General features: G+C 44.4%; 1 protein-coding gene across 1 annotated transcript in view; it reads left to right on the plus strand.

The window, feature by feature from the left end:
* The window catches only part of STARD3NL (STARD3 N-terminal like), a 41,306-nt gene extending 29,106 nt beyond the window's left edge, over nucleotides 1-12,200 (plus strand). Inside the window, exons 4-9 of the mRNA XM_010989879.3 lie at nucleotides 177-254; nucleotides 2,153-2,206; nucleotides 2,305-2,422; nucleotides 4,370-4,465; nucleotides 10,015-10,090; nucleotides 11,480-12,200. Of these exons, the coding sequence (XP_010988181.1) occupies nucleotides 177-254; nucleotides 2,153-2,206; nucleotides 2,305-2,422; nucleotides 4,370-4,465; nucleotides 10,015-10,073 (405 nt within the window). The 3' untranslated portion in view covers nucleotides 10,074-10,090; nucleotides 11,480-12,200. The remainder of the gene's footprint in view (nucleotides 1-176; nucleotides 255-2,152; nucleotides 2,207-2,304; nucleotides 2,423-4,369; nucleotides 4,466-10,014; nucleotides 10,091-11,479) is intronic.
* Nucleotides 12,201-12,832: the final 632 nt, after the last annotated feature.

Raw genomic sequence — 12,832 nt, forward strand, 5'->3', positions numbered from 1 at the left:
GGTATTCCATAAATTCTAGAACAGAGATCCCAAATGCTGATCTGTCAATCAGGACCAGTCTGTGGCAGTCCTAAACCAGAATGATGAAGACACTTTGGTGGGTTCTTCATAAAACCGAATTACTTCACTTATGTGTGTGTATCTTAAAACTTATCTTTTTTTTTTTATATATATAGCTTTTGGCGGTTTTTCGATTTAAAGTGTTAATACTTGCATATGCTGTGTGCAGACTGCGCCATTGGTGGGCGATAGCGGTGAGTATGGTCGGTGAGTGGTTCATCCCCTCCAGGGCTGAGGCTCACGGCAGGGCTGAGGCTCACGGCAGGGCTGAGCTGAGGGCAGACGAGGTTTTCATCTGGGTTGAATTCCACTAGCTTCTCCCCGGTCCCCTTCCTCCACACCTCAGTAGGTTTAACTCTCCGGGGCTTCTTTCCAGTGGTCATGAGTAATTAGCTTTGTCTCTATGGAGACTTGAGACAGACAAGGAATCCAGAGACCCAACAATGACTGTTGGCCAAGCACCAACCCACCCTCTACCTAATTTTGCAAACAGGAGATGAATTCAGTCCCTCTGTCACAGAGGCACTTGAACAGTTTCCTCTTTGGTTGAAACTGCTTGGTGATTTTTCTGCTTCTTTTGATCACTGCCTTCCTCACTGTTTTATCCACCTCCCTCCAGGCTTCCAGGCAAAAACTCGTGTGTCCCTTTTTATTGTTGCCTCCGGGTTTCTTGAAGGCAGTGGCGTTTTTACTCAGCTCTGTGTCCTTGCATCTAGCCCAGAGCTTTAGCACATGCTGTTCACCCTCAATAAATATTTATGGACTGAAACAAGAACTATAAGCAACTCTGCCTGAATTATTTTTGCCATTTCCGCAGACGTCTGAACACTCACCCTTGTGAGAGCTCTGACGAGGCAGGTATCTGGGGGGCATGTTGACATCTCAGACGGGAGAGACACGGTCAGGAATAACCTGGAGTCCTGCTTCTGGAGCGTGAGGCCTCGGTCTGAGTGGGGCCCGGTGCGGGCTTGTCCAGCTGGGCATGGCATTGTGCTGCTGTCCCAACAGAGAGTCCGCCAGAGGCCACCTCTGCCTGGGCCATCTCTTCTGAGCATCCCCAGAACCCCAGGGCTGCCATCAGACCATCTCTTGAGCCCAGGCTCACATTTCACGGATGGAGGCTGACAAATTTCAGCCAGGCTTGACTTCCTTTCCTGAAGACGCTTTTGCTGACCCCACATAGCTGTAGTGAGTGTCCCTCGCCCATTTTCTAAAGCAGTCCCTGTTTTGGACATTCTATTCCGGAGTCTCCAGAATGTGCACTAGTATTTGCCAAACCGTCTGTCGCAATGTTTGTTTCAGCAAAGTGGTTGACACGCATTGAGAGTTTTAAGAAAGTTTCTTCAATATCTACTTGCAAATTATCACAGGTCAGATGTAGCATTTTATTGTTTCTGATTCTTGTTTTTCAAAACATGTGCAGAGAGGAGCCAGGCAGCTGGAAGGAGAAGTCAGCTGGTCCCTAAAGAACACTTAGTGTCAGCCTGTAAAGTTAATTAGCATCCGAATGTAAGATGCCTCCTCTCCTGTGTGTGTGTGTGTGTGTGTGTGTGTGTGTGTGTGTGTGTACACACATGCGTGTGCTTTGCTAACAAAACTGACTGCAACTTTGTTAATACTGTCTGAACGTGATGTCTGATGTTTCCCTGACCTCCTTGCTGGCACTTACTTCAGTCAGGTTTCACATGGCCATGGATCTTAGTTGGAGGATGGAATGACAGGGCCCAGGTCCTGTGGAGCTATCCCTGGGGGAGCTCTACCGCTGTATTTCAATGGTCCCTTCTGTGCTGATAGCATCTTTGCATGTGGCACCCTCTAGTGGACAAAATTTAGTTTTCCACCACACCAGTGTGCTAAGACATGGGTTAAGGGAAACCTCAAGCTGCCAGGCAGGGCTTGTGTGCCCCGTGGAAGCCCACTTTGCCTCAGTCTGCTTTCGGGGATAGAGGTTGGGAGACGTGGGAGGGAGCCCAGGCGGACAGAGCCTTTCCAGGCATCGCCTCCTCCTGGCTCAGCCAGGTCTCTTGCATGAGGTAGGTGTTCACAGTGTAAAGCATCTAATTTGAATGGTACTGGATTATTTGTCTTTCAGTTGACGACAGCGGTGACCAGTGCCTTTTTACTAGCAAAAGTGATCCTCTCAAAGGTACGGCCCTCCACTTTTTCTGCGTGGTGGCTGCCACCTCCTGCCAGGTGAGCTCCCGGTAACGGCCTTTCCCTCTGCTGTCCCGTCTGTCCTTCCAGCTCTTCTCTCAAGGGGCTTTCGGCTACGTGCTGCCCATCATTTCCTTTATCCTCGCCTGGATTGAGACGTGGTTCCTGGATTTCAAGGTGTTACCTCAAGAGGCAGAGGAAGAGAACAGTAAGTTTGGCTCCGAGGGGGCCTCCTGAGAGCGGCCGGGCGCAGAGGAGGGGCTGCAGGTGTCCGGCTCCAACTGGAGCTCCAGGTGGGGTTGGGCAGATGGCATGTCTCCATTCTGCAGGGGCAGGAGACATCGGGAGGGGTGGATGGGAGGGCAGGGGCAGGATGTGACTCCTCACTTCAGCTGTCAGGCTAGACGTCCCTGGAAGGAAGTGGGGATGCTGGTGGAAAAGTCATTCCCAGGGCAACAGCAATAGCCAACACCTCCTTCTCCTCCGACAGGTGCACCTTTTCTCCCTGTTTAATAGTGGCCAGAGGGCACTAAGCGTTTTGTGCCGAGGTAGCAATTCTAAATAGAAGTCAGCATTTCTCTAAGGTCTCATGTTGCTGTCCATGCAGCAGGGGGTGCCTTTGAATGGGCCATCATTTGAGCAGCTGAGAGCTGAGGGGGGACTGTTGATGGGTTGATGGTGGAGTTGGAGTTCAGAGGAGGAAGTTAGCAAGCCAGAGGAGTGTCCACCCATCTCAGGCTCTCCCCGTCCTCCGCCGAGGAGCAGAGTGGTAGCTGGCATTGTGTGATCGTGAGTCCTGTCAAAGCTCTTATCATCTCCGGTTGTGGCTGGTATTAACTGGGAGTCCAAAGGATTTGATTGAGCTTTAGGATGAATTCCTGGGCTGGAATTCTCTGCATGATGGCCTTGGTGGAAGCCCACCCATCCCACCTGCCCTCTTGGGGGTGATAAGGTCAAAGCTTGATCCAGAGACCCAGGCAGTTTCAAGACATGCTGCTTTTATGCTCTGTCAATCACCTGGCTGAATTTGCCCTGCATAATAGGGAAGACAAATTTTTGTATGTCTTATAGAAAGTTAAGCATAATTACAACCTTGAGAAACAGCAGAAGGAAAAATAACCTTGCAAGTGGTTTTCTTTTTCAAAATCTCATTTACAAAGAAGAAACCCATAAGAAAAGAATTATAGTTTAACATAGATTCTTTCTTTTAAAAAGTTATTTATTTATTTTAATTTTGCGGGGGAGGAAATTAGGTTTACTTATTTATTTATGTTTAGAGGAGGTACCGGGGTTGGAACCCAGCACCTTCTGTGTGCTAAGCATGTGCTCTACCACTTGAGCTATACGTTCCCCCAACAGTAGCTTTTAAAACACATTAATCAGACCAAGATTCATCTTCTGTCATGTGCCCTCCGCTCCTTTGTGAAAATGTAATGTGGAAAAGGGACAAACAAAGCTGATGGAAGTCACTTTTGAAAAAATTGTATATAAACATCAAACTGAACTTTACTGAAGGCATAGCAGCTATTCGTGGGACTGCAGCTTGAATGCTTCTGTGATTAAACCACATTCAGAGTAACTAATAAAGCAGAACAAACTTAAGGAAAATATTTAAAGCAGCATTGATTTCCCCTGTAGCGTATATGGCACGCATACCTGGCACCTGCTGTCTGGCCCAGGGCTCCCTGCAGCTTGATCTCAGTGTTAACCCTGCTCCAGCCGGAAGAACTCATCGCCGATGGTCACCTGCTAGTGTTTTTATGCTTTATGTCTGGTATTGCTCTAACCAAATGCAGACTGTAAGCCATTTGTGCCAGCTGACCAGGTTTTTTGGTTTTGCTTTGTGCTTTGGTTTTGATCTTGTGGATTTCGATAGGGAAGTAGGTATTTCCAAGGGGAAGAGGCTATAAATCCTGAACCAAAGAATCCCATAAGTAACAGGAAGCAATTTTTTTAAGCTAGTTGGAATCTGTCCTTACAGCGCTAGTTCGTAGCTCATTAATACAACTTACTTTCTGATTGATTTTCGAAGTACCTCTTCTTGCTAAGTGTTTTTTAAAATGTGATAATAACACCCTTTTATTGTATTTAACTTTACCAAGAGGCTCCCAGAACCGCGACGTCATTCCCAGCAGCTGAGTTTCTTCTCTTCTAGGACTCCTGATCGTTCAGGATGCCTCGGAGAGAGCGGCGCTTATACCTGGTGGGCTTTCTGACGGTCAGTTTTATTCTCCTCCTGAGTCTGAAGCAGGTAAAAAAAAATGTGACTTATCATTTGTGTTTCTGTCCATCATTCAGAAGCTTGGCCCTTCCCCCCTCCCCACCTTCTACTTCCCAATACATTGAGCAAATACATAACACACCAGGCATTTAGGATGTGAATATAACCAAGACATGATCTTGATGTGCAGCCCGAGGTGAGACACAGAGATGTAGAAATAAACATAATGGGGTCTTAGACACCGGAATGTGGACGGGGAGGGTCTTGATGCTCTCTGTGTTCCGTCCTCCCCTAACTGGCTGTCCACCAGGACTCCCTTTGTCTGAGAACGCCAGCACCGCCTCCCCAGGTGCCCGAGTCAGAATCCAGCGCCTTACTGGGGACATCACCTTCTTCATTCACCAGCCGTTTTGATCCTCCTTATTTCTGTCTCCATTATTTCATTTAAATTGTATCTCTTATGATCATCTCTAGCCTCAGTTCAGCATTTCTTATTTCCATTTCTGCAACAGCCTCCTGTCTGTCCACCTCAGTCGCCTTCTCCCACCCAGCCACAGGAATGCCGTGTTAAATAGAACAATCCCATTGTTCTGGGAGTTCCTCGTGACCACCCTGTGATGTAAAAGCCCCATTAGCCCTGTTTTAGAGATGAGCAGGCTGAGGCCCGGAGAGGAGGTGGTTCGTCCAGCATCACACAAAGAGTAAGAAGGTGGAGCTAGGATTTGAACCCCAGCTCCTGTACTAGAGTCCACAGTCATAGCTGATAAATACACAGCCTTCTGGTACTCATGAAAATGCAGAGTTGACCATGTTACTCCCTCTCCTAAAAGCCTTCAGCGGCACAAAGGATTAAGGAAATCATTGGATCCTTAGCCTGGCACAAAGCACCTCTGTGTCCACCCTTACCCAGTTGTCCAAGCTTGCTTCTCATCCCTCACCTTGTGTTCCGTTCTCAGCTCTCTGAAAATACACCAAAACCCTCAATCCATTGTGCCCCTTGTTGGTTGCACCATTGACGTGACCCTCTGCGCTCCTAGTCTCCACTCACGTTCAGGAGGCTTCTCCCGACCCCCAGCCCCACCCCGGCTCCCGGCAGGCATAGGAGGTGTGTCTTTTGCCTCATGCTCACCAGACCTCTCCCACGACTCTGCTCTCCCATACTGACCGGCCTGAACTGATTGTCTTTGCCAGTGACTTGGTCTGTTTCTGCCAGTGGAACGGAAACTTGAGTTAGAGGCTACATAGTTTTTATTCCCAGCATCACACTTAGTAAATACTTTAAAATGCACACACACACATACACACACAATATAACAGAACAGACTCCAGGCAGAAAGAGCCACGTGGATGTCCCGGGCCCAGCAGTGTGGCATAGCGTATCAGGGAGTCTCGAAGCAACTGACGTGCTGGACGATAGGGGTTGAATCTAAAAGCAGTAAAAAATACAAGCATGTAGAGTCAGATGAAACAAAGATATGGATTAGCAGAAAAGCTATTTCTCAGCCAGCAGAAGCTAGAATAAGTATTAAACTTTTCATTGCCTCACTGTAAGGACGGTTTCGAGATTTTTGTACATCACAGGGCCAGTTCTTTTTTTTTTTTTTTAAGTTTGCAAAAAGCTTTTGTATAGCTTAGATTTTCCTAAGACTAATAAAATTTCTTAGCACTAATGTACTTTTTAATTAGAAGTTCCGAACACAGGATGACATGAGTTCCACTGGAGGCATTTTTCAAAAGTAATCAGTTGGCCTCATCCTTTGACTTTTACCACCACCTAGTGGCATTTGGAAGCATTACCACTTCATTGAATTAGGAAGCCAAACAAAAACACTTGCAGTGTCCCGCTGGGTGGCTGCCTTGTGTAAGACAAGGTGCAGATTAATAGTGAGCAGAGTATTCAAAGTGATTTGCTTTATTATAGTATTATAGGTTCATTGTCTGAATGTTCAGTGTAGGAAAGAATCACAATTAAAGACTATTCTTGGAATTCGTGTGCCTAGAAAAGATTTTCCTTTAAAGTAAAGCTTTCTCATTAGGTCAGCGGACAAATGTTAAAAGTCTTTCAGCAGCAGAAGTTAGAAGGTTTTCGCCCTGACACAGCACTGATTGGCCCCTAGTACATAAGAGGACATCTGGGGCCTGCCTTGCCTGTTGGCTTTTGTCTGTCTTTCTCTAGCACCTAGTATACTGCCTGGCACGTAGTAGACCTGTTTTCATCCCAATTTTTATTATTTCCTTTATTCTGCTTGGGTTGGGTTTAGCTTGCTGTTCTGTTTCGTCATTGATTTAAGATCTTTCTTCTTTTCTGATACAGGCGTTTAAAGCCATTAAATGTCCCCTGGCAGTGCTTTTGTGACATCTTGTAAATGTTGGTGTTGTGTTTTCGTGTGCTCCTTGGTTTTCAGCTTGGTTGCCTGTGATGTGTCTACATGTTGGTCTCTTGGTTTATATCCTGGTCAGGATTAGATATGCAGGTTAGTGGGGATTTTTTTTTAACAAATTTTAGGAGTTTTGGCCATTATGTCTTCAAACATTTTTACTGATTCTTTTTATTTCCTCTTCTCTTTTTCTGGGATTCCCATTACATACGTTGGTGTGTTTGATGTTACCTCATAAGTCTCTGAGCTTTTTTCAATTTTTCTTTAGACTTTTTCTCTCTGTTATTCAGATTGGATAACTTCTGTTCCCCTGTCTTCAAGTTTACTGATTCTAGCTTCTGCCAACTTGAATATTCTCTTAACACATGTATTTATATTTAACTTCAGTTACTTTTTACTCCAGATTTTTTAAAAAATCTGTTTATTTTAAATTTCTATCTCTTTGAGAATCTCAATTTATTGATATATTTTTGTCATTCTTTCCTTTAATTCTTTAAACGTGACTTTTTTCCAGTTCTTTGAACATATTTATAGTCATTGCTTTGAAATCTTTGTTGAACAAAATTGGACACACACGAAAGTTTGTATTGAGTTGTGGTATTTGTTTTATTTTTCTCCTCAGGGTAATCAAACTTTGCTTCTTCTTTGCCCCTCGTATCATGTTTTTATTGAAAAAAAATTTTTTGCAAATATATCGTAGCAAGTGTAGATTCTGAATTTGCTCCGAAAGGTTGCTGGTATTGCCGTTTGCTTAGAAAATTGTGTGGGCTGAATCTGTGAAATTATGTCCCCTGTGGTGTGTGGCTGTTGATGTCTCTTCTCAGTTGTTTTTCTTTTAATTCTTTTATTTTTAAGCCTAGCTTCCTAGGGCTCCCCTCTGTGTCTACATAGCTTGGTGGTAGCCAGTGATGGGACAGCCTTTGTGGTCAAGCACCTTGATTAAGACTTCCATCCTCGGTCAGATGAATATTTGTGTACAGTGGATAACACATTCAAATTGCAGGTGGTTTTGAGTCTTCATCCGCTTGGACTTTTGGCTGAATGTTTTTGTATCTCTTCTGCAAATGCTCACAGTCCCATGGCCGCCCAGGCTAGCTTGGGTTCTTTTGGGTTTCCGTCGAGCATGCACACAGCTTCAGCCAAGCACGTGTTTGCTACGGCCGTGACCATAACCTCAAACCAGCAGAGCCTCTGGCCCTGCTCGCTCTCACACACTGAGTTTGTCCGTCAGTTCACAATTTTCTCACACCTCACCTCAAATTAAATCAGCTCCTTCAGCTGTGTGAATTTGCTGCCCATCCTCATGGCCCGCTTTACCCAGGAAGAACCTTCGTGCCGTGGAGCCGGGTGTTGGAAGCTGGGGGAGGGATCGGAGCAGCTGCAGGAAGGAGCCACACTGTTCTTCCCCAGACTCTGCAGTTTTTCAAGCGCAAACACCGCTCGCATAGCTGTAAGCTTTCAGTCAGTTCCCCAGCATTGGCTTGGTTGTGGTGTTCATCGTGTCCAGTTTTATAGTTGCTTTTCAGGGAGAGGATTTGGTGAACTCCTCTCTTGACTATAGCCAGAAGCCCTTGCTGGCATACACTTTTAATCTATGGAAAGCAGATGCATATTATGTTTTAATTTAAAGTTTGACTTTATTTGGGACTCCCAAATAGCCCCAGGCCGTGACAGCTGCTCGTTGCCGTCAGCCTGACGGGTGGAGACAGGAAGGCTCGGTGTGACCGTCTTCCTTAGACTTAGACTCATGGTGAGAAGGCAGTTAGACCACCCGGCGTCCCATGATTTTCAGCAGTTTAATAGCCTGGAAAGTGAAGCCTTCCAACCACTTATACCTTTATCTGTTTTTTAACTACACTCTTATCCTGAGCTCTGTGACATTTACGGGGTTGAGATATGAGACACAATCTTTCCTTAAGGTTCTCAGCTGCCCATTCTCCTGTACAGATTTGTTCTTGGCTATAATCCAGGCAGACGTTTTCTTGAGAAAAAAAAATGCGCTTTTTGCAGTGTGTTATCTGACAGCAGATAAGCACCAGTGGGGCTGCCAGCTTCTGTAGGTGAGTAGGTTATATCCTGACCTGCTCCCTCGCTGTCCTCACCACTCCTTTCTTTAGTTCCCTTCCCTGGTGATGAGAGGAATGCACACTTGTTACACAAACGTGCAAAGAACAAAAAGAAAAGATCACAGTCCTTCAAACTATGCAGCAGCATCAGTGTTGGCCGTTTAGTTTGTTTCCTTTTACTTTTGTGTTTGTCATTTGCGTAATTGTGAACATACTACCTGTATTATATAAATCTTGTTTTAAAATTAAAAAGTCACTTTAAGTTTATTGTAGAAAGTTTGGAGTATCCAGAAATGTATGTAAGTCACCTGGTTATTTTTTTCTAGTCTTACTGATTTGCATATGTATATTAAGGTTTTTTTTGTTATCAAATATGATCTTACAGTCTATTTTTCATTACATATTTGCTTTTACTTTCCAGCATATGCATTTCCCATGTTATATTCTATATACACACAGTTTTTACATGGGTGCAAGATATTTCATAGAAATTATAATAATGACTTAATTTTTCTTCCACTCTCAGACGTTAGATTTTTCTTCTCATTTTTAGAAGGAAAATCTTCATAATGGAAAACAGTATTATTTCCTCAGGGATATATCCTAAGGATATTAACCCAGAGTGGAATGACTGGGTGACATTCAGGTGACACTCACGCAGATTGGCTGTAACAGTGACCACTGGCAACAGCACAGGAAGTTGACCATCTGTTTTGTCCCCCAACCAGCACTAGGAATTCCTCATGGCTCTCTCTCACTGAATACAGCCATTTTTCAAAATATGTAGATTAAATTATTTATACTCAAAGATATTTGCATTTGAAAAATAGGTAAGCTTTTCAAGCAAAGAGTAGAGGAGGAAGAACAGTGGATATTAGTTCTCGGTCCACATGAATATTTTTAGAAGTACATAAGAGAAATCCATCTTGACAGATTAGTGCAATTGATAGGTCCAATTCTGAAGATTTTCCTCCTGTAAGATGCACAATAAACTATTTTACAGTTTTAACCTAAATCTCTCTTGGATTAAGCATATGTATCTCTCATTTAAAATGTTATGCAGGTATAATTTTAAAGAAAGTGTTGCTGTAATTGAACGCAGTACTTTTCTCCCTTCCCCTTCCCCACCATCTAGGATCTGAAAATGAAGCTGAAGAAAAGCAGGACAGTGAAAAACCACTCTTAGAACTATGAGTGACACTTATGTTAAAGTAAGTCTTTGAAAATGAAACAGTAACAATGCAGGAGCTAGATATGGAACCTTTCTCTGAGATTGAAAGTAAAATACAAAAAATGTGAGTGGGATTATATAGTTATATTTCTCCTATTTACATAAATTTGTCAGACACATTTTATAATGTAAAATTTCTGAACATTTTCTAGCTATAAGTTTGCAAAGGATGAAAATAATGCACAGTCCCAAATTCCTAATAAGGATGACCCAGTTCATTTCTGTTGCCAGACTGTCTCGGGGTCAGACTTTGTGTAGTGACGACCCTGACTCGTGAGTGCTGGGAGGCGGCAGTCCTGGGAGGCTGCCACTGTTACTGTGTGGCCCACACTCGAGGGCTGTGACACTGGAGGGGGAGTAGCTGGGCCAAGGCTGCGGGGCTGGCGGGGGTCAGAGCCGGGATGCAGCCCAGCCCCACCTGCTACCAGGATCTGTGCTGGCCCAGCACTGGGAGGGCTCTGGAGTGTCTCGGAGCTTCTGAGATGAAGGATGTGGTCCAGTCACAGCAGGACGGCTGGATGTGCCTCCAGGGGGGACCCATTGTTAAATCCCTGCAAATCTCCAGAGAAAGCATTTCACCCTCAGAAGCACAAGCAAATAAACAGCAAGGAAATTGTTATAGCAGGAATTCTGCCTAACTAACCCCAGAAGGGAAAGGAGAGTAGACTTTAAAAGTTCATATTATAAGAAAAAAATCATTTGTAACTATGTACAGTGATGAATATTAACTAGACTTATTGGCCATTTCATAATACATACAAATATTAAATCATTATATTGTATAACTGTAACTAAAATAATGTCATCTCTCTCTCTCTTTTTTTTTTTTTTTTTTGGTAGCAGGGGTAGGTAGGTAATTAGGTTTTATTTATTTATTTTTAGAGGAGGTGCCGGGAATTGAACCCAGGACCTCGTGCATGCTAATAAGCATGTGCTTTACCACTTGAGCTACACCTGCCCCCCAATTACATCTCAATAGAAAATAATAATGAAACAAAATGTAAAAGCAGGGAAAGCAGTGCACTGATTCAGAGTAGGTGGGCGGCCGGCACAGGGGCAGACTGGTCGGCAGAGGCATCCGGGGCCCAGGGGCTGGAGGTCCCATGCTGCATCCATGGTACCCAGCACGCATCAGCCCCATCCTCCCATGGCAGTGTTCGACATAAGACAAAAATCTGGGCATGTGAACAGTAGATCCTTTTCTAAATTACCTTGAAATAAATTCTTGTGTGGCCTTAACCATGGTCTTTCAGATGTAACACAGCCCACCTTTAGTACCTAGACTTTGTTGTTAACACATAAGGCAAAGTGCAGCATTTTGCCTTTTACACTGCATCTCAAATATTTCTGTGTTCTCTCTTTTTCTAAGTGTGAAAAACCGTCTTTGAAAGTCACCAGAGGGGAAAAAGGACTGGAGATGGATTCTCCCTTTTGAACGTTGCAGTGGTGACATCCACTGCTGACGTTGTCGGACGGCTAATAGAGAATTTATTTATTGTAATACCTCACAGACATTGTACCATATCCACACACATGTAGCGGCCTGCCTGAGGCTGGAAAGGCAATGTCATGCTCCACCCTGTGTTCAGTGAGACTGAGTCTGATGTGTTCATGAACAGTTGCAGGAAACTCTCGTGCTGTGTTCCTAATCAAAAGACTTCTTAGTATATTGGAATAACACTTTTTTAGTAAGCAAATGTCTTTTTATTTTGATTTGCCAAATGGAATTTTATGTCATGTCTCAGACTTCTTTTGTATTTCCTTTTCAACACCCTACATTTCCCGTGTGTGTTTTAACTCATGCACATGTGCTCTTTGTACAATTTTAAAAGGTAACAAAATCCAACATGTCAGAATGATGAGTTTTATTTTTCCTGTTTTACTTTATGTGTTTGGCCTAAAGAGTTAGAATTACAAAAGGGGGGCAGAGGGATTGTGAATACATATGAAAAGTCACCAAAAATTGTATCTTCCTCTTAGAAGTTTGCTCTAAAATAGCCTGAATACTCGTATGTTGAACCTACTCTATGAAATCATTGCCATCGTTTTCCCTTGTGTTTAACTAGTTTGAATTAAAATGAACTAAATTATATTGTGAGTTGTTTTTTCAAAAACGTGGTTAGTCCCCTTAATGCGCCATGGGAAGGCAGCGTGCTTATTAGTGTTCTTTCGTTGTTCATGTGTCATTCGAGGAAAATGCAGTTGTGTGTATTGGTACTGGTGCTGGTCTGGGTGGAAACTGGCCACTTGTGCCGATCAAATCACCTCCAGCCGTGCTTGTTCTGAGACTGGCCCAGATGACAGAAGTGCAGCTGGGAGGCTCCCTGGAGGCTGGGCTCTAACCAGGAAGAGCTTCTGACAGGGAGGAAGAGGGGAGGAAAAGCCCCAGGGTCTGACCTTGGGACTAAAAGCACAAGAATGCAGTGGTGTCATCACAGTGGGAACGTCCTGTCTCAGGAGTGGGCTCGCATCTACACCAAGCCCAGAGACGGCGCCTCAGCCCGACGTCAGTGTGTGTGACTTTAACCTGAGGACGAGCTCCCAGCTGCCGTGCTGGGCTGAACCCGTGGGACCGGCCAGTCCTCGTGGGAAGCCCAGGCCCCCCCAGATGTTGGCTCTCAGAGCAGAGGAATGAAGTGCATGATTGAATGTGCCCTGAAGTCAGACAGTGAGAACCTGAATTGTTGATCTCAGCAAGAGAGCTTTGTTCCTCTAGGACAGG

This window comes from Camelus dromedarius, chromosome 7 (assembly GCF_036321535.1).
Source record: "Camelus dromedarius isolate mCamDro1 chromosome 7, mCamDro1.pat, whole genome shotgun sequence".
NCBI lineage: Eukaryota > Metazoa > Chordata > Mammalia > Artiodactyla > Camelidae > Camelus > Camelus dromedarius.